The sequence below is a fragment of the Corvus brachyrhynchos genome, unplaced genomic scaffold, assembly GCF_000691975.1.
Source record: "Corvus brachyrhynchos isolate BGI_N302 unplaced genomic scaffold, ASM69197v1 scaffold29, whole genome shotgun sequence".
In the NCBI taxonomy this organism is placed as follows: domain Eukaryota; kingdom Metazoa; phylum Chordata; class Aves; order Passeriformes; family Corvidae; genus Corvus; species Corvus brachyrhynchos.
In genome coordinates, this window is record NW_008240033.1 from 565,588 (window position 1) to 587,283 (window position 21,696).

Sequence of the window (21,696 nt, forward strand, 5' to 3'; positions counted from 1 at the left end):
GCGGGTCTGCGGGCCTGGCTGTGTTTCCCGCTGTGAGACTTCCCCTCCTTCCCGCAGCTGCCCTGCACACGGGCTCTGCTCTGGGAACTGAGTCCCCGCACAGTGCCCCACGGGTTTGGAAGTTTTTTTCCGGGCACTGAGTAAACCGAAGGGGGAGTTTTGTTGTTAATACGCCTGCGCTGATGCATCTAAGGTCTTGTTTTAAAGATCTCGGTTTTTTGCAACTGGTGGACTGACTTTCTGAAGTGGTTAGTTCGTACCGTGTGAAGTGTGGGATCTGCAGTGTAGCTCTGTCCTCCTGAGGCCTTTGCTTTGCAGTGGATTGCTGCTTTCTAGCGCTGAAGTATTGTTGAGATAGTGATGGCTGTGTAAGAATCCCTTTTCCTCAGGTAATGTTGGATTGTGGTCTCTTTTGCACAATGTCAGATGAGTAAATTTTAATCTGAAATAAAGGAAATTTTGTTTGTTTGTTTGAAGAAACCTAGTTGTAGTCTAATGAAACTAAGTACCACCAATGTGATCAAGAATAAGAATAGCGTAGGACATACTTCCCAAAAAAGATAAGTGCCTAAAGATCTGAAGCAAGAGCATGCTGAAGCCTTGCAGCTAAGGGAATGTGTCATGCTACTGACTTGATTTCTCCTTTTGTTAACCGGGCATGATGTTTTCACCTTGTGAGAATTCTCAAGGAAATAATAGATTACAAAATCAGACTTTTGCAAAAATACTAGACAAACTACACGCTTTGCTCACTAGTGATCCTTGTGATTTCGTTAAGACTTCTGTATGACAAAAGCTTTCTCTTGTCACGGCAGATTGGGTTTGTGGTAGTTCTGTACTGCCTATTCTGCTCAAGCCAAAAATGTTCATTTTTATGATAAAATTTTGCATAAAATATTGTAGGAGTGTATGGCTGTGTCTACATATGTGTGTTCTTTTATAATGAAGCATTACCTATTTCATAATGTTTTAATTTTTGAACAATTAGCCCGAGTATTGCACTGACTGGTATTTGTGTTTACAGGGGCTTCAGGTATGTACCGCAGTGACTGACCGCATCAATAAGATGCTGATGCTCTTGACTATTCCTTCATTCTTCATGAAACTTTGGTGAGGTTTCCTCCAGAAGTCTACACAGACGTGTTTTATTCTCTGATTTGGAGAATGAGTTTTCTCTCTCTGCAAGTAGCAGTTGCTTTGATAGATAAGGAATCTGATTCTTCACGGCTTTGACTGCTACAGCATCCTTTTCTCAAAACAACATTATCCTCTTCATGTAATTTTTGTGTATGACTGAAGTATTTATTGGTTGTAGAGAAAGGACTGAATTTTCCAGTTTGCCTCTCACTTCTTGTCAGTTTTTTTGCTTTTCTGCTCCAAAGCTAATACCTCAATAGTTCTTGAAGAAAAGTTGTGTTCTAGGGGAGACTACAGAGGAATAGTGTGGAAGTAGATTGTTCCACTGTCAGAAATTTAAGGTCTATAAAATTAGTAGACAGAATGTCAAGGATAGGGCAGAGCAGCACGTAAGAGTTAAGACCATAGCCATCCTCAGTGTTATATTTCACTTGAGTGATGCCTGTCACATTCTCTTTGGGGGTGTTAAATTGTGGGTTACATCCTATATACAGTTTATAATCTACTTTAAACAGTCTACATCCTTTCATGTAGTTCTTTGTTAAAGTTGTTAAGCTCTTTGGTTGCTCACTGTCCATATTTTTGTCACTTTAATTACTGGAAGGTGAAAGGTATTTGTAGTTCACAGGCTTCTTCCTTCTGCTCTGTGTGTGTGTTGTGTCTCCCTCCTCTTCAAGGAGTGTCCCATGATTCTGTCTGCCTTTCTTGCGGTCTCTGTTGGTTTTGTTTTGGGTTTTTTTTCAGTATCCATACATATGAACAGCTCTGTTTACACCATTTACAGGCTTCTTAGGCTCAAGCTGGAATGATTCCTGTCAGTGTCTGTCAGGCTTTTGAGAGCAACAAAGATACTTGACAGACTTACTTTTTTTCACTCAGTTGTTCCTCAGGAGAGTTGGGACAAGGACCAAGGACAGCACTAACAGTATCTTCATGTAGATTTTGAAAGTCCATGCTCTATTAGTTTGTTTTTGAAAATTCATAATTCTTAGAGCTGGATATTCATATCTTTGGTTTTTCATTGCAGAGAACACGAATCTGGGAGCTTCAGAGATAATTGCCAGTTAGAACACATGACCTTAGTTTTATATATGCAGAAGTTTAAGATTTGGGAAAAAAACCCACTTGTTTTGTACAAGAATGTTGTTTACATAAATTTGAATTATAAAAAAATGCTCTGTGTTGTTAAGATATCTTCATGGGGAAGAAAAAAAAAACTGGAAAAATCTATATAATGGCTCACATAGTGTAACAGAGAGAAACAGGATAAAAAAAAGGTGTTAATCTCTTATGTTGTATATCTCCCTGGCTCATTATACTGTTGCTGGGTGAAGATCAATATTGCTGATTAACTTTGAAGTTGACTCTTTCTAGGTGGAATAGATCAGCTTCTCAGTCTGCTAGAATAATGTGTGAAGTAGATACTTTGAACTGAAAAGCTGTGTAAATCTCCTAGTTGCACTTTCCGCTAGAGACTTGAAATCCTAGTAAGCTAATGACAATTCTGTCCTGGTTTGTGTTTGAAAACATACAGATAAAGGCATCGTTTTTAGCCTCATTTAGTAACATTTTATAGAAATTCTAATACCTCACTAGTCAAAGCAGTTGACAGAGATGGAACAGCATCTGCACCTTTGTAGCAGGCTTTTACTTGTCCTTCATCTCAAGCAGAAAGGGAAAGCTCTCTGGTACTGTACCTCCCAGCTCTGTGCTGCCATAAGTTGACCCTGGCTGGAAGCCAGGTGCCCACCAAAGCCGCTCTTACCATTCCCCTCAGGAGGACAGAGAAAATACAACTAAAACCTTGCTGGTTGTGACAGAGAGATCACTCACAGTTTACATGGACAAAAGAGACTCAAACAAAGGAATTTAACTTATTAATCATCAAATCAGGGTAGGATAATGACATATAAGAACAAATCTAAAGATCTTTCCCCCACCTCTCCCATTTTCTGGGCTCAGCTCCACTCCCAGTTTCTTTACCTCCTCCCCCTGAGCGGTACAGGGACAGAGAATGGGGATTGCGGTCAGTTCATAGTGCTTCATTTTTGCCTCCTTCCTCCTCATGTAAATAGGAAAAAACAAAACCAGTCATTCTGTGTGTAACCGTAGCAGCTGAGATGGCCTCAGACCAAAGTATTGCATTGATACCTTATGAGTGGCTGTGACTTCTTGCTTATATCTGATAGACAAGAGTAACAGCACTGGGGAGTTTCTTGGAAAATGGGGAAGGAGAAAGAAGGGTCGCTTACAACGAGGAGTAGTCATGAGTTATTAGTGAAGTCTGATATCTATGGATACTGGAATAACAATAAGGTGAATCTGTGATTTTTCTGAAGAATAAGGTACTTTTTAAAAGAGTGTCTGTAATGTTGCTGTCTGCACCTATATGTGTTGACCTGTGTGTATAACTTAGGATCCAGTGGTCTTTCCATTTTGCAATGGTTTCCCAATTCCATTTCATTATAAGTGAATATTTTGTAGGAATTCAGTCTGCTTAGCACTGAAGAAGCTCTTTTGAACTGTAACTGAAATGTAGTTTTTACTGAGTATAATTCCAAGTTTTTGTGTCCATTGAAAACTATAGGAAATACTTTCTTTCCTGTTCTTTACTATCATGTAAAAATTGCTAAAGCAGTTTGAAATTAGGACTGTGGCTATAATACTGTTATCTGGGTTTTCAGAAAACAGAAAGCATTTTTTGTTTAGTTTATTAAAACTTACTGAAAACAGATTGATAATGTTGTGGCTTTTCTGTAGGTACCTGCTTGAATTAAACTTACACACCAAAGACAAAGATACCCCCAGAAGAAATGAGATCAATGTAATGAGAAAATACAGCAATAACTACTTATTGCTAGATCACTTTTTTCTATTTCTCTTACATGTAACTTTGCTACAATAGACTGCTCTTCCTCTCCCCTATTCTCAGCATTATAACACTGTCACTAATAATTTATTTCATTGACTTTTAGCACAGTGAGGGCAGACCATAGGTGACACAGTCATACATTTCTTAGCTTGTTCCCAGTGCCTTCCATGCTTAGCTACCCATCTTATTTTAAGATACCCATCTTATTTTATTTATTATTATTTCATTACTTAATTCTTTGATGAAAATGTTTTGATCAGTATGTAAGCATCTTTTGTTCATTTTGAGTTAAAATGACAGATGTTTTAATTTATTGCAGTCAAATTTTCTTATAGGGAAAAAAACTGAATATGGGGACTATCTGTCCATGACCTTGTGCTGGGGAAGGAGTCATTCAAAGTCTGCGTGGTTTTTATCTGCATTTCTGTACATAAGATATTAACATTGTTTACATTACCCTTTGCATTTATATGTATTTCTATTTATTTGTATGTAAAGTAATATTTTATTGCCATTTATGGTGTTTTGGAATGTTTGAAAAATCAAGTAATTTGGATGGTTGTCTACTGCCAAGGAAGTGTTATTTTCTTCTTGCTACTTACGGTACTAAGAGATGAGGCCAATCCCTCTGAAAATTGTTAGTCTCGCACAATTAAACTGTCTTGTTATGAAATAGGTCAATATTCCCATTCTGAGTTAAGATGCAACTTGTAGTAACTCTTAATTTGAACAAAATGAAGAGCTGCAGGACTCTTTTTATGATTTTTGTTTAGATAAAGCAGCTATGCCTGTTCAATTGATGAAGATCATTAAAGGGCAGTCTGAGACTCCACTACCAAGCCATTTGCAGAAGGAGAATTTGCAACATTTGAAAGAAGGCTGTGATCATACCAACAAATACGTTCAGGTAAACTGACCGGTAAACTGTCTTGCTTTGAAATAGCTCCTGTTACATTAGCAAGGCACTTCTGTATCCCAGCTCAGGTGGTGACTTTCTGCAACTGTGTATCTTTGGGTTGATCTGTTGCAAATCTTTAAGCAGTGGAAAATTATGACCTTATTGAACTTCATTGCATGTTGCTATTACCTTCATGGATTCACAGTCCTGCTCATTTCTCTTGTGTTATCAGACTAAAGTTTATAGGAGTTTCTCTTTTCAGAGTTTATAAGCTGTGGACCAATTTAAAAACACATGAATATGCCAAATGCTGTGCTGAAAATGTAGGGATTGGGGGAGGTTGAGTGGTATTTTGTTTTAAGAAAATTGTAATAAGCACCTCAATCCTGTTAAAGATCAGATTTCAGAGTAATGACTTCTAAAGTGTTCTCCTTTTGTATGAAACAATGCAATATCCAATTTTATGAAAAGTGTTGCTTATAGCAACTACCAGCATCAAGACTCAATTAGGTTTTTTTATTATTACCAAATGTGCACTTATATTTGACAGTAATCCCAAATATATTTTGGATTGGAAGTACAATCCTGCTGTACTAGCGAAATGCAGGAATACTTTTTTCATGCCTAAAACAAGTGTTCTCTGTAAAATGCATTGCCAATTCTTCAGTGTGTTATTTTTTTATCCTGTTTAACTTTTTTGGTCTGGCACTCTGAGAATTGTTTTAGGCATCCCTGATGCTTATGTGTCAGGAAATCAGCATAAACCCAGGCTTTCTTTCAGTCTGTTAATGAAAAAAAACAAGGGGGAAAAAATAAAGGCAAGCTGGTTCTGTAGAAAACCTGAGTTGTCTCAAATCCTTCAAAAAATGGCACAAACATTTCAAAAATATGAGCTGAACTGATCTAATGTTTTTCTGTATCCAAAAAAATTCATTTTTGCTTCCACAGCTGTATATTCTCAGTTCCAACTCTAGTGCTCATGTGACCCTGTGATTGAGTCCCTTCATGAGAAGGAGACTGGCAGAAGGCCATCTATATTGCTGGAGAGAGGATAATTTTCTGCTGCTCTCACTCTGCACTGGTTCATTGTGGTGTCATACTGATGCCAGGAGTGGTGCACTTTTGTAGAGCGAAGGGACAAAACTGCCCTGTTTGGAAGCAGGCAGCAGTTGAGTCGTGCAGGAGGTGATTTGACTGAGAATGATCCAGCCTCCCTTAGGTCTTGTAAAGGAACAAATGGAAACATCAATAACCACTGCTGCTAGCAAATGGGGTTTATTCCTCGGGGTGTAGTTTCTTGTCCCTGTTCACCTGCAGGATATATGGACTTTCAAGCTTTGAAGGGCTATGTCTGCAAGCAGTCCTGACATGGAAGAACAGGGATTCTTGTTCAGAAGGAAGTGGTGAAGAAGACAAAAACGGATTATAAATTAGAAAATGTTTCTGCCAAAATAAATGTTACCATTAGGAAAGCAGAGCAATTATTACCAGACATAGATTTGAAGCATGCAGTATTATAGCTGATTCTGAAAGGGAAAGTGCATAGAATGTCTTCTCAGACTTCTGCCTTATGTTAAGAGAACTTCCTGCTGGTGCTGACATGGATTAGTAGGTGACTAAAACAGCTTGGCATAAAAACGGCACAACTGGGGAGCTGATAAAGCTGATGCTAATGCACTGTTAAATGTGTAGGAAAATCCAGTTCTGCAGGCTGAGCTTGAAGTGAACCTTAGAATGCACTGATGTTAGGTTATCGTAGTGGTGGCACACTGTCACTCTAGACCTGCCAAAATAGGGATCAGGTCCTGCTTTGACAAGGAGAGAAGGGCAGAGGAGTATTTTTATGAAACATGTTCTGGGAAAAGCAACAAAAAACATTTGGGATGCTTCTGTCTGACTTGTGTGCCTCAGTCCTTTCATTCTTCTGCATGTTTTCATCCTCCTGGCATCTCTGTGAAAACTGCAAGTTTCAAATTTGTGGAAAAACAGCACAACCAATGTTTGTACCTCCTCAGTCAGCATGTCTATTAACTAGACATGATGCTTCCTCCCATTGGTTCATCATCCTCTGGATTTTGCTGTGGCAAATCTGAACCAAACCTGAAAATCAGCTGCCAAATCAGCTACAGAACCAAACTGAAGGAGCGAGGCCTTATAAGGAAGGAGACATATGCACTGGAAGAATTGTACATGGTTTGAGAGTGAGTTTAGTGGCATATGGAATGTGGAGGGGTTTGGAAAAAGCTTGCTTCTGAACTCAATAAGCAGTGCAGGATTTGTGAGGGAAGAGTCAATTTGGGCAAGTTTTGCTAAGGTAGGTTCTTTAGAAGTTTGGAGCCCAAGAGTTCCAGGCATGTAGAGAAAGCAATGAGGAAGTGGGTAGCTGGGGAAGAGAACTATAGTGTAGGTGTTTGGGATACAAAGGAAAGTGGAAGGGCCAAACCATTACAGCGAAGAATGTGGTCCCAGAATTTGAAAACTCTTTGGAAGATACTGGGATGTAAAAGGAAAGATAAAAAATAAAGATGGTCAAAAGGCAATCACTGTCGCATCAATGTATTCCACTTTTAAATAGTGTGCTGGTGCAGATTGAAATTTCTTACTAAGAAAAAAATATATATGTAAATGTTGAGTGTTCCTGAGGTGACTGTTTCATTACAAAGACTTTATTACAAGAAAAATTCTGTAGTCTTTTATTTACCTGTGAGTACAGTTCAAGACAATCTCTGCAAGAACAGTTATATATATATATATATATATATGTATATGTGTCTGTATATACATATATATGTAAAGTGAAATTTTAAACAAAGTTGTAATTTTGAAAACAAGTGAGAAACCTTTCTGTTTTTAACAGGTAAGTTCCTACTTTTCACAGAGAAGACTAATGAGTTTTGTAAGGAGACCTAATTATCAAACTATTTTGGAAATCAGCATCTGCAAATAATGTTGAGGTTTTGTGGAGTCATATTACTTGTTTATAAAAGATAGTAAAATCTTGTTGAATTTGATTTGGATTACTTCTCAGTTAGTGTGTTGTAGCACAAATTTTACTCCGAAAGGCCTCTGGAGTAACAGTTCAGTGCTGCATATTTTATCCTGATATGGTTTAAGAAGCATTTGCTAGCATTTAAGTCCAGCTTACCACTGAATATGTGTACTGTAAAATCACTGATTTACCTGACTGTCCTCTTAATGTTGCATATATAGACAGATTGCCCTGCTCTCTTTTTACAAGAGAAACTTTTTACAAGAAACCTCTTAGTCTATTTTTGTGCTTTGTGTAGGTTTTTTAAAGCATTATATAGAGTCTGTTTTCAATATTTTGGTTTTCTTTATTGAACCAATTTTTGTGGTTTTATCATTGAAAAGGATACAGTGCTTTCCCTGCCATACTGTGAAAGAATACACTTGACTGACATTTTTGGTACTGTTGATGATAACGTCTTTCTAACTAGATGTGTTTGTTCCAAAGAGATGTTACCATCACTGGTAATCACCAGCACTCATTTTTGCTTCATTGTAACTTCAGCATCACAATAAAAAGAGTATTTCTAATTAATTGTTAAATCATAGTGTCTTTCAGAGCATTTGTATTATTGCCAAATAATTGGGACACTACAGTTTCAAAGCTTTGTAATACTCTTCTCACAGCTGTATTTTTTTTTCCCCAGAAGATTATTTATCTTAATATGCATCTGTTATATCTTGACTGTGATTCTGTTCTGATATTTATGTTGTAATCCTTTGCCAGTATTTTTGGAGAAATTGCTTCACTACCTCTTTAGATGCCTTTCAGGTTTTGTGCTAAAACTCTAGTCTTTTATGCTATTTTTGTAACTAATGAAAGTTACATGTATAGTTCCATAGCTACTATTGTATTGTTTAATATAAGCTTATCATCTAGTCAGTAGCATCTAAGTAGTATTGACATTTAATACTTTCCCTTGGTTATATCTCAAGAGTTGCTTTTTAGTGCTGTCTATAGGACTTGTGGGGTTCTTTTGTTAAGAATTTAGATGGCAATTTGCACTTATTCCTTAAATTCTGCCTTTTTTAGCTTACAGATGTTTCTGCTGTTACCAGTATTTCAGTAACTTAGAGGCATAGAGTCTTAGTTCATAACATTTTATTTTATTTTTTGCTTTTTAGGGAGTAGTTACTCTTTCCTACCCATTAACAAAACTCAGAGATGGAACAGACTTTTTCAAGATTGTTCTTCAAGGTACTACATTTAAATATACATTTTAAATTTATGGTACTACATCAGTAGTACCTGCTTTTGTATGGTGTTCAGTAGAATGTGAGATTTAAAATACTCTGTAAAACTGTTCATTTTCTACAAAAAGTTTATCTTAAACTTACGCCAGGTAAGTTAATGGAAACAATACAGTCTTTGTATTTCAGTAGACTTCTTGTTGCATGATTTTCTAAAATACTGCCCTAGAAATGGATTAGTTATATGTATAGGTTTAGTAGTGTTATTTTCAAACTGCTTATCATAAGAAGGACTAATGAAATTGCACACATAATTGTTACCACATAATATATATAGCATATACTATGTAAGGGGACATTTAATATGGGTCAGTATTTTGATTCACAGCAAAATATTTGTGTTTCATTCTGTTTTAATTTAAGCATTTAAAAAAAAGGAAATTTCACTTGACTACTCAAGTATTTGAATATCAATAGCTAGACTAGCACTTTGAAAGGCCTAAGTTGTTCATCATGTAATAAATAATGCAAAAAAATATGTTCTTTTTAAGTCTTAAGCTTATCACCCCCTCCAGTCAGGAAGGTGGAGGAGGTAATTTGTCAGGTGTCTGTTGGATTCAAGGAACTTTCCATTTCCTTCCATTTCATTCTCAGCTTATTCCTTACAGTGGCTAGAGAATCATCACGAGCTCCCTCTGATCCTCCTGACTCCAGTGCCTGAGCAGCAGGCCTGGAATGTGCAGGTCCTGCCTAGTGACGCTGCTTGTGGCTGGTGTTAGCAGAGGTGGATGGAGTTGATGGGGTCTTAGTCAGTCTCCCTGCTGGCTTCAGGGTTCTCAGAGGGGTGCTTAACCTCCCTGAGCCTTGCTGATATCAGTGACTGCTCAGGAGAGGAGAGAGTTTATGCACATTCTCCACGGAAACATAAGTTTGCACACCTAAATCATTGATGATGTTTCTGAAACAGTAAAAGGTAGAAAACTCAAAAAATAACAACATGATTTCTGCTTCAGTCCTCCTGGAAGGCTATTAATTAATATGTCTGTATCCTGGAATATCTTCAGTTTATAATAAATTCTACAATAGGATCTGTGTTAATGTGACTGGATAACATTGCCTCTCTAACACTGTACATTGGATTAGTGGAAATCTTTTAAAATTCTATTTAATTGTACATTGGTATACAACGTGCACATTTTAAATGGTCCTCTTAGGAAGAATATTCTGAGCAATATACCTGTAGTTAGCACACTTTGTTTATTAATTGAAAAGTGTTAAACTCTGTAGTTCAACTTGTTTTGTAAATCTTTTTCACTTATGTTTTGTTTTGGAGAAGGTATAGTGATTGGAATCACTTTTGCTTTTTTCCCCTCTAGATTCGGATAACTTGTTTTCCCAGATCAACAGCATCAATGTCTTAATATATGGAAAAATGGCAGAGGATTGTGCAAAAATTATACGCCGTGGGGTAAAAAAACCACCAAAACATATATCTGTATATATTCTTGTTTTAGGAATTGTTTTTCACAGATGAATGTTCACTTCTTGTCTTAGTCTACCTATCCCTAGAATTAGAAATAATCTCTTCAGTCCCTTCAAACCTATATATATGAACTAGAAAAAAAAAGTGTTTGCTTACGTAAATTCTTTCTCACACTAATACTGAAATAAAGCAATTCTTTTTATCAGTGCTGTTTACCTAGCAAGCAAAGAATCATGAATATGGATAATAGAGAAGTCACCCCTTTATATTCATATTTTGAATGTTTTGTCATCTGATAAGATAATTTTAGAATTAAATTCATTTCAAAGACAGTTACACTAAAAGATTAAAAAAAAAATTCGAAACTATGTGTACAGGGGTTTTTTTGTTGGCTTGGTGCTGGTGTCTTGTTTTGTCAGAGATAGAAGCTTGGTTTGATTAACTCCAGGTAAAAGACAAGTCAGCCTGTGAGTTTGTGAGACAGTGTGTTGCCACTAAAGGAGAACAAGATAAAAACAATTACCTCAGTCTTTTTATAAGATTGCCTGTCAGTTTACTGACATGTCAATATTAGCCAAATATCAAATTAAAATTAGTATATGATACATTATGAGCTCATGTTAGTGCTTTTTCATTTGTGATACACATTCACACTAAATCATAGAATGGTTGGGGCTGGAAGGCAGCTTTAAAGATCAGCCAGTTACAACCCCCCTGCCATGGGTAGGGACATATTTCACTACATTAGATTGCTCCAAAGCCCTGTCAGCCTGACTTTGAACACTTCCAATGGTGGGACAGCCACAACTTCTCTGGGCAAATTGCAGTCTTTATACAGATTTCTCAATTTCATGGAATTTTGACAGGGAAGTCAGGGTTGGAAGTTCTTTAACTATTTTGGTAAATATGCAAGCTGCAGAATCTTTTTAAATTCAGTGAACTAATCTATTCTCTCCTCATAAAAATACAAATATTGAACAAGGCATTGAGCAGCAATTCGAAGATAAAAAGATCAGTACTAAAGAGCTGAGTAGGAAACTACAAACCACAGGCAACAACCCTTAGACAGCTGGAGTGTGCTAAAACCCCAGTTTGTTCTTCCCCAGTGAACTGAACCTTCATGGTCCTTACCTCATGTCTCAAATGAGATTTTAAGTTTGGAAGAATATGAATATGAGGAAACAATGATTTCTGAAGCTAGCAGCATTTGAAAAAAAAAAGCATTTTTTAGCCATTAAAGAATTACTTCATGAAGGTCCAATACTGTTTATTTGCTGCATGCCATTTCAGATTTTAGTATTTTTTAGTTTCCATGTCATTCTTGGCATAGTGTAAGAACTTTAGCTAAGTAGCCAGGGGGAGGAGTTGGCAATTTCCAAAAATGGGAGTAGCCATGTTGTCTCCTGAGAATCTTCTCATTCTGTAACAGAATAATCATCAGGAAAAATACTGTCTTTCCTGTATATCACACTTTTTGAATGAGGGAAATAGAATTTCTTTTTACCACTTAAAAATGTTGGTCGAATCTGAGTTTGTATATGCAGTGCACTTCTGTTGACATGGAAATCCACCAATTTATGTAAATAGCTTTGATTCCCAAGCCAATTACGAGATCTACTTAGCTAAAGGCGAAACGGAAACTAATCTATTTTGAAAACTAATATAACATTAAATTTCAAAGCACTGTGCAAATATTAGGTTTAGAAAGTTCAAGTCACAGCCTGTCAAAGTTGACTGGGAATTTGTAAAAAATCTGAGAATATATCTGTTCTTTCTAACTAGATTTTGAGGTTAGTGCTGTCTTTTCCTGGTGGGAATTGCACAGTCCTTCCACAGTTTGCTTTTATTTAATGTAGTGCTAGATATGGCAAATGTGTTACAGGAGAGTAATCACTAGTGACCTAATATTACTCAAAATTTTTTTCTTTTATTATCAGCCTGTTAAAAGGCTGAGTCTATGTAATTCTGAAGTTTCTTCTGACGGAGGAGAGCAAGATGAGAAGTCACCCGTACTGAGCTCCAATTCTGACTCAGCAACCACATCCCAGAACCTTGTGCAACCTAAATTTTAATAAAATACTGAAATGGGAATAATGTATAAGCAAGGCATAGCTCTTTAGATGAAGGTTGATTTTGCTGTTGAAGGAACATTCTGGATAGCATCAGCTAACAGTGAAAGACATGTACTAACTCCTGATTCCTGAAAAATTCATGGAGTTTCCTGAAGTTTATTTGTGTGTTCCTGGAACGAATGAAACAACTTTCATGTTAGCAGGACGGTGTGTTAGAGGTGCAAGGAATACTGAGTGTTCTAATTGTTTTGACACATTTTAACTTACCTTTGAGTATGGCTTACTTCTAGGTGACTTACATATTACTTCTTAATCAAAGTATACATTGTATTCCCATTTGTGACACTACCTGAAAGTCATCATGCCCTAAGTAGTTTCATTGTGAATTAAGCTGATTAAATTATATTTTCTGCAGAAATTTTTTTCCCAATATTTTAATAACTACATATATAACTGTCACTTAATCTAGCAGCCTTTCTTTTTCTTGCACAAAACATTAAGGTTTTGGATCTTAAATCATTTAGAGTAGCATTGTCAGATTGCTGAAGTAGCAAAAAACCACGCTGTCATAGTGCAATATTTGGCTAAAACTGTCAGCTTTAATAAGAACACTCTTTTATTTGTTGTAGTCAAATAAACACATGAGCAAAAGTTGCTCAGTAAAAGTTTATGGAAGTGCTTTTGGTAGAAGCTTGAATAGAAATAGGATTCCAAGTCTAATATGTTTATTGGAATGGAGCACACTGGCACAGCCCTGCTATACAGCTCTGATAGCAAGGGAGCTGACTATCAAGGAGATTTACATTGTATCAGATAGCTTTGTTCAATCACTTCTGATTACCTAAAGGTATTTAATGTATTTTTTATCTTCTCCTTTTTCGTTTATTCTTTCTTTTTTTTTCTCTTTTTTATTTGGTGAGCTTGCTGCTAAAAACATGGGCTGCTGCTGGGACTTGAGTCATGTACCCTTTAAATCCTCCTTTTCTTGTTCATTTTGTGGTGTCTGAGGAGCTTTGTACCGAAGTGAAAATACAGTTACGATCACTTTCTGTGCTAGAATCTCAGGAGTGATGCCAGAGAAGTTTGTAATGTCTCTTTTGCTACCAGAAACCTACCTGTTGATTGACCTACCTATTTAATCCTGAAGGAAGATGTTTATCCAGCCAAAACAGAGTTTATAGGAGAGTTTCTTGAAAGTGCAGCTGTAAGTCAGTGAGAAAGAAGCTCCAAGAGAAGTGTTTTATCGCTGCTGATCTGATGTGTGATTTCTTTTCTACCTTAGTTAAGCTAACCAGAAAGGAGTCAGTCTTTAGTGTATTCAAAGAGGAATGATTCTTTTGCCTTATTCAGTGTGAATCTTCCTCCCTAGGCTTTGTCAAAAATAGCACTCTGTTACAGTAGCATCAAGAGTGTGAAAATGTTAGCAGAATTTAAAAGAAAAAAAGCTTTCTGGCATTTGTTGTAAATATAAATTCCATGGGTAAAAGAGCTAATTTGGGAAACTTAAAGGCAGTTTTTATAATTTGTTCAGGATTTTTGTTTCGTAAATGTCTTGAGACTTTGGGGTGACATTTCACATCATATAGTCTTAAAGTAGAACGTGTTAGCGTCTGTGTAATTTTCTGTTTATTGCTCTGTCCCCATAGGAAACCTTCATAGTTGCAGGATTTAAGGTGATAAAATTGCCTACAGTGAGAGAGGATGGTAGACATGGTTGTCACCTGGAAGTGTCTGAAGAAGCTGGATCAGCCATTTATGTATGTGGTTATCCAACTTTTTCTTTTTTTTTTTAATTTCCAAAATACTTACATTAACATTTTGTTTTGTAATAGAAAAAAAATAATAAAATCTATTAAAAATTGAAATGCTACAGATTATTTTACCTTGTTCATCAGGAAACAAGACACATCTGTGTTTGTGCACCTGTAATTTTATAATAAGCCTAACCAAGTTATTTTCCAGGTAAATTTCTGTTTGCAGAGTGCAAGAATTTGACTTTAGTTGACTTTAGATAGATTCCTAGAGCTGTTTAAACTACTTTTGTGCATAACACATTTCAATAATGCAGACAAGGTAGAGGGTGCAAGAGTGATTTCAAATCTGTAATTTTTACTTTTCTCTAGTCTATGAGTTTGTTTGGCTTTAAGTCAAGTCATGAACTGCTGCCTTTCAAATACATGGATTGCTATAATCTAAACTTTATAAAGACAATTGTATCCTTTTGTCCTGAGTAAAATATTTGTTCTTTTTTGCTATTCTCACATCAGTGCTGTTTATTTTTGTCTGTATAGTTGTTTTCTAATTAAATCCTAAATTTAAGTGAAAATACTTTTTTTGTTTAATTCCAGAAAGGCTCTTTTGTTTTGGAATTGACCTCTATAGGTAACTAAAACTTGGCACATACCTCAGCGAGAAACAAAATTATTTAAAATGATAATGGAGACTGCTTCATGACATTCACTATCTGTTGATGGTGATGATGATGATGATATATATTGGTAGAAAGAGTATGTTTCATTGAAGATCATGGATAGCAAAACTGCCTTCAGTCTGAATAAGTGCATCTAAACTAAAAGTGCCTAAAAGGAGCTACATGAGGCTTTCAGCTGAGTATTGGCAGACCTCGTGACATACAGTCTAATCCCAAAGACACTGTGCAGCTCCCTGAATGCCTAGGTTGTGCTGAGGTGTTTATCTCATCATTGACCACAGAATGGAGCTTCTGGCACTTCATTTAGTGACACATGCATTGGATGTTTAACATTAATACAAGTGAGCAGACTTTGTGTGTGCTTCACTTTCTCAATCACAGCTTCTCACTCGGCTGTTTAAAAGTAAAATCAGCTTCAGGAATGCGGCTGAGGAGGAGAGCAAAAGCAGATCCCCAGCAGGAGTCGGCAGTGCTGAGGCAGTGCACCACTGTGACACGGCGCCCTGTGACCGGCAGCCAGGCTGGGCTGTGGCCTCAGGATGGCAGCTGAGCCCTATGTTCCTCACAGAGAGAGTGGGGGGGTGTTGGCTTTTGGTCAAATCACCACAATTAGTTCTTTAAAAGACCTTACATTGAAGATAAGTTTGGCTTATAAGTAAGGCTCAAAAGGCTTAGGAACTATCTTTAAATAAAATTTATCCCATTCTGGTGAATTTTTTCCCCCAAAGAAAAGTAATAAGTTGCTGAGAATAGATCTCCTCTGAGCACTGACATGTATATACGTGTTTATGTACAAAACCTAAACCCGTTTAAGGTCTATGTTAAGCAAGTGCAGTTTTAAATTTGTAGCATCCAACTTCCAAATGCTACTCTATTAATGTGACCTAACATATTCAACTAAGTGACTTTAGAAAATGTATTTTTTTGAAGAAGCTTTTGTCTGAGTATAATTGCAGTAAATATTACTTTCTTTTCTTCTGTAGCTAAAATTTTACTAGATTCAGAGGTGATTCATATAGCAAAAATGTCTGTAGGGCTGGTTTGTATTTCCTTATAGTGTTGTATTTGCTATAAAGTTATCAAATGTTATATTTGCAGTGCCTTCAATTTTGTAATCAGAAAGCTTGGGGGTCTTTTTCTCCATAGATTTACACTACACCAGGAACAACTGCTGCTTCAGAAACTGCATCTGTGGTGAGTTTGCATTTGGGATGTTTTTAAATCACGTGAGATTAACTGCATGTAAATAAGAATGTGTGGAATTCGTTTTTGTTCCTGTTTTATTTACTTCCACTCTCTTGCCCCAGCAGTCATTTAGCTTTTACTTTTGCAAAGAATATACCTGGAACACAAAATAAAATACGAAAAAAGTAGCATGTTTTCAATACTTGTGGTATAGTTCCCTTCTTGATCTCCAGACTTCATGTCGGTTTAGGAACTTGGAACTACAAAGGTAACTGTTAGTCTAAATAAAATTGTATGCTTGTGCTGTAGAAAAAAAAAGGAAATATGAAACTTCCTTTGATTTAAAATCAGACTTCATGTACTAATCTTAACATTTGTTTTGATTACTGCTGGGATCAAGCCTTTATGTGTCTAAATTAAAATTCTACAGGAAATAGTATTTTAAAGGCAGAGGAACTGGTTTATGAAATTTTAATGTTCTTTATCATGATCTTAAAGATTCAGTACCAATGGTGATAGAGCTTGTTTTCATATCATTTTTATTTACAGTTTGATTTTTTCAGTATAGTACTTGAAAACCGCAGTTATCAGTCAGTTTGGCAGAACTCGTATCCTTTAAAAGAGTCAAATCAGGATATATTACAACCTTAAGAAGAGAGGAGAATAGTCCTGAAACTGTAGAAAGTAGTCCTTGCTTTCTTTAATCCTCCAGCAGCTGTGGTCTTTCAATCAGAGGATGTGCACAGTGTCTGTGAGGGGTAACCCCCCCACCAGCCCAAGACAATGATTCTCTGCAGTGACACTGCCAAGCAGAAATACAAAGCTATTAATGTATGTGCTTTAAAAAGTCCTCTCGATGGACATGTTATAATGGATAAGTAAAAAATTATCTTTTATTACTCTTTATTGTAATGACTTTTACTCACCTGGTTCACGTATTGAAACTTATTTGAATTAACTGGTTGGCTTTTTGTAAGAAAGATGCAATCACAAAAAGAAATTAAAAGTCTTGTGTACTTTCTGAGTCTAAAGTGACTAAGATACAAAGAAATAGGTAATCCTTATTTCTTTTTTTAAGATTAAATAAACATGTTGAGGATGAATGATGTTAAAAGACAAAGTTCTGTATGAATGTTTGAATAATTTTTTTTTCTATTCCCTCAATTGTATCATTCCTTTTCAGTCTGTTGCTCCAAAATATGTGTATACTCCTCTGAATCATCTAAAAGATGGAACTATAGTGAACTTGTATGGCATTGTGAAATTCTTCAAGCCTCCATATGTTAGCAAAGGAACTGGTATGTACTATATTCAAGAGATTTGAAATCTCCTCCAGCGAGAACTGTTCTTACTATGTTTTTTAAAAATCAACCAGAACAACAAATTCACCTGATCCTTTGACCATAGCTTTGACCAGCTAGTAGCAAAGGAAACAGAACAACAAATAGATAAGAGATACCAGTCAGTTTAGGCAGGCTGGTGGAGATAACAAATGAAAAAAGTTCTTAATGAAGATTTGTCATTTTTCCAGCTACTTTAACAAGGCTTTGGGGAACTGAGGACTTGGAACATCTTAATTAGACAAGCACTGATTGCTGGAAATCATTAGGGCTGCCATCCATTCCAGATATGTAAGAACAGTGAAGTTAAATGCACTGACTCTCAAAGTAGCATGTCTCCAAAGCAGCCAGGAGAGATTTTTTTCTACTGAGTTATTTGTCAAGTTAGTCATTTCGGTTTCTTAAGTAGTAGAAATTTAATAGGGAAAATGATTATTTATTTAACAACTAGTCCTTGCCTAAGTGTCATTAATAGCTTCCTGATATGTTTTCCCTGTATATTTTCAGTTGGCATTATTAAAATAACACAACAATATCAGTGGAGAACAGGGACACAATTTGATGTTAATATTTATGAAGATAGTTGTAATTCACTTGCTACTTTATAATGAAAATCTCTAAAACAGTTTTAATTAGTCTGGGGTTTTGAGTAAAAATATTCACTGATCAGTCAAATATTTCAATGTTGGTTTTTGATTTTTTTGCACAGTCCAGAATGATGTTTGCTTGAGAGGGTGCAAAATGGTCGATGATGGTTCTGCATTGTCAGGGCATGAAGTGGCTCTTGCAGAAGATTCTGTGGTTGCATTAGATCTGGCCCAATCTGGCACTAATACATTCTTTGTCTGATACTGTAATAGTAGAATCATGTAGCTTTAAGCTGATGCCCACTGGAAGCATGGAAAGTGGGGCCACTGTACTTAATCCACATGGGTCTTTATTCACTATATAGATACGCCCTGATGCTGCTCCTTCTTACACATGTTAAGGCTTAAGGCTGAGGCTTTGCACTGTGTTCCCACTGAAAGTGAGTACCACTGGAGTGGTACCTAATTTAGTCTTGTCTGTTTATATAGTCTATAATTAAAAGTGCATAATTGCTATTACCATTACTGCATTTAGGTGAGTGTTAAAACACTAGTGAATGAAATGAGTTTTCAGTGTATTTATAAATTATTTTTTACAGAGAAAGTTGTTTTAGCTAAGCACACTTTCGCTGGGGGCATAAAGTTTGAAATGTCTATATATGAGAACTTCATGAGTTCTGAAAACTGTCCAAGAAAGTACTTTGGGTCTTGCTTGGTAAAAGAGACAGATGGGATTTTGTCTGCTAGAAGATCTGTTGGAAGTGTTTGAAACTCTATTCTAACTTTCCTTCCCCAATAATTTAAGAGCCTTAAGATACTTTAAATTTTTAACAAAGATGATATTCTCCTCTCTCTCCTCCCTTAATCCTAAGGATATCTCAAGTATTTAACCTTGAGATTTAAAAGAAAAAAATGTAAATAGAAAAAAAAGAGCCTCTGTCTTTGTAGTGTCCAATTACAGAGATTATGTGCTTGACCATGAAAGTTTTAGGACATTACAACGTGACAGTACTGCTACCCCAACCCTTTTTTTGCATGGACCCCTAGAGATTAGAATAATGTTCTTTTCCCTTCTGTTCAGTGTGGTTATATGCATTTCTTTTTTAAATAACCACTGTTTCTTATCTTAAAGTATAGAAAATAAATAAAAGATAAAAAGATATTTAAAGGGAATGAAAAAAATAATAAATAGTTTAATAAATAGTTAATAGAAATCTCAAGACAGATACTTTGATCTGCAGTTTACAAATGATGGCATTGAAACATCTGTTTAGCCAGATGCTTCTGGTAGTTACTGGATTGTTTGTATCTCTGAAGTGTATCACCATGTTAGAAATAACAAGCTCTAGTAAAACAGTTTGATTCTTTAGAGGTTTTGTTTTGGGCTTCTGCAATATATGTTTGTATGTACATATATATATACACACATGCATAGGAGTGTGTGTACATTTGTACTAATTTTCTTCTGTCTTGTTGAAATATAAATGGTAAATCGACTGGGTCAGCTGCTTGGTGTTAATGCAGACACTTGTGTATTGAATGGCCTCAGTAATTCTTGAAAACAGTATTAATGTTTCATATTGTTTTCAAGAGAGAATAATTTGCTACAATAATCTCTCTCTTTTTTGTGTGTACTGAAATAAAAGAAACAGAAGGCAGTCTTTAATTAGAGTCCCTGACTGCTAACAACATTGCCCAAAACCTTTTTATCTCTTTGAAGGGTGAAGTTACTGGTTCAAGGTAGTGGGTTTTCCAGTAAATGTTATTGAGGAATAAATATGTGATTGCCCAAAGGGGGAAGTATAATTAGATCGATGCTTTCCACCTTAGCAATTTATACAAGCATATTTGTCAGGAACTGCTGAAGTCCCAGTAGAACTACAATAAATGTTTAATCAGTAAATCCTAAACAACTTGTAAGTCCTACAGTATCAATAACTACTAATCTGAAAAGCTTTTGTAGCAATTCTGGTTTTCTTAGGATGACTGAAAAGTGCATTTGTATGTGAAGCTGTGGGGTTTGGGGTTTTAGTGTTTGTTTTTTATCTATCTGTACATACTGTGGAGAAATGCTGATTTTCTGTTCATGCTAATGACTGTCATAACAGTCCATAAAAGAGTGGAAATGCTATGACATTATGAAAGGAAAGCTGTAACCTGAAGAATGAATCTAGACTGCCATGATAATGGAGGCAATTCAAGATTTTCATGACTGTTACAGGGCTGCAAGAGATTCATGTTTCAAACTATTTAAAGTCAGGACCTAGAAGCTTGACAATCAGCATTCTCCATGCAGATAGTGTAACCTTGTACTGATTACCAAATAGTTGTGGATTTTTTATGAAATGAAATAACTCTTTAACAAGTTACGGAAATTGTATTCAAGTTACGGAAATTGTATTCTTAAAGAACAATAAGGACTAATCTGAAGGAATATAAAAAGCATGTAAGATGCATGCAGACCATCACTCTATACTTTCATTTAAATTAAACATCAGTTATGTCTCCTTGTTTTCATAAACACCAATTCTGGGCAGTTACAAGAATCCTTCCAGGTAGCTATCCATGGCAGGTGGTGTCCCTCACATGATGTTAAGCCTATGTGAGAATACCTCTTCATAATAATTAAATATATTTTTAAAAAGGTAGGTACGTTTTGAAGTTCTGTGTAGTGTCAGCTGAAATTCAGTGCTTTTACTGAGACAATGTAGTATGAAAGTAAAAAGCCTTCTTCTGTAGCATATAAATTTGCTGAACTGTGCATCCGTTGTGTCATATTTTTAAGACAGATTATTGCAAGTAAAATCTACCAGTGATAAAAATTCTCTTTTAAAGAAAATCAGTGGATTTTTTAAATCAGTGGAATAAATTTCTCTAGTAAAGGAAAATTGACTCCAATAGGTAAACTTTCATTATTTATTTATTTATTTATTAGCTTGGTAATGAAGGGATTTTGCTTTGTTGGAAAGTATACTGAGAAAAATCAAGTGTGACCAATGACATTATATTGTTTTCTTTAACTCTGGGACATTATTTAAATTCAGCAATTCTGTTTAGAGTTTGACTCACTATTTTTTTAGAAAAATGAATTAATTCACTGATCTATAATGCTACTGTGGAAAACAGAAAACAATTCTCACATTTCGGCTGGAAAAGAAAAGACAGGTGGCTTTTTATTTTTAACTTTCAAAAAGGACTTTGCTGAATGATGATTTGATTTTAAAAAATCAGTCTTTATGCATTGTTCTCAAAGACCTCTATTGTAATTAGGTTTATTGTAGAAGTGGTGTTTTGAGGTGATAGTGAGGAATGGAAGACTAAAGTCACAGAGACAGAGAACCTGTATTATGTAGAATGTGTTCCCTGGCTATGTTAAGCAAGTGTAATACTTTATATTGCTTTGACTAAGATGATTATCAGTCTTACATGATTATGCTAATTACACAGAAAATTGAGGCAGTGTGTTAACTTCT

General features: G+C 35.8%; 1 protein-coding gene across 5 annotated transcripts in view; it reads left to right on the forward strand.

The window, feature by feature from the left end:
* Positions 1–6: 6 nt before the first annotated feature.
* POT1 (protection of telomeres 1) overlaps positions 7–21,696 on the forward strand; it is a 58,507-nt gene continuing 36,817 nt past the window's right edge. For 2 of the 5 annotated variants that reach the window (XM_017743782.1, XM_017743784.1), the window contains exons 1-8: positions 7–389; positions 1,025–1,033; positions 4,783–4,916; positions 9,060–9,132; positions 10,502–10,620; positions 14,327–14,437; positions 16,258–16,305; positions 17,480–17,594. In XM_017743782.1, the coding sequence (XP_017599271.1) occupies positions 4,794–4,916; positions 9,060–9,132; positions 10,502–10,620; positions 14,327–14,437; positions 16,258–16,305; positions 17,480–17,594 (589 nt within the window). In that variant the 5' untranslated portion in view covers positions 7–389; positions 1,025–1,033; positions 4,783–4,793. Of the gene's footprint in view, positions 390–1,024; positions 1,111–4,782; positions 4,917–9,059; positions 9,133–10,501; positions 10,621–14,326; positions 14,438–16,209; positions 16,306–17,479; positions 17,595–21,696 lie in introns of those variants that run through there. The other 3 variants (XM_017743783.1, XM_008640968.2, XM_017743785.1) reach the window with 3 other exon arrangements.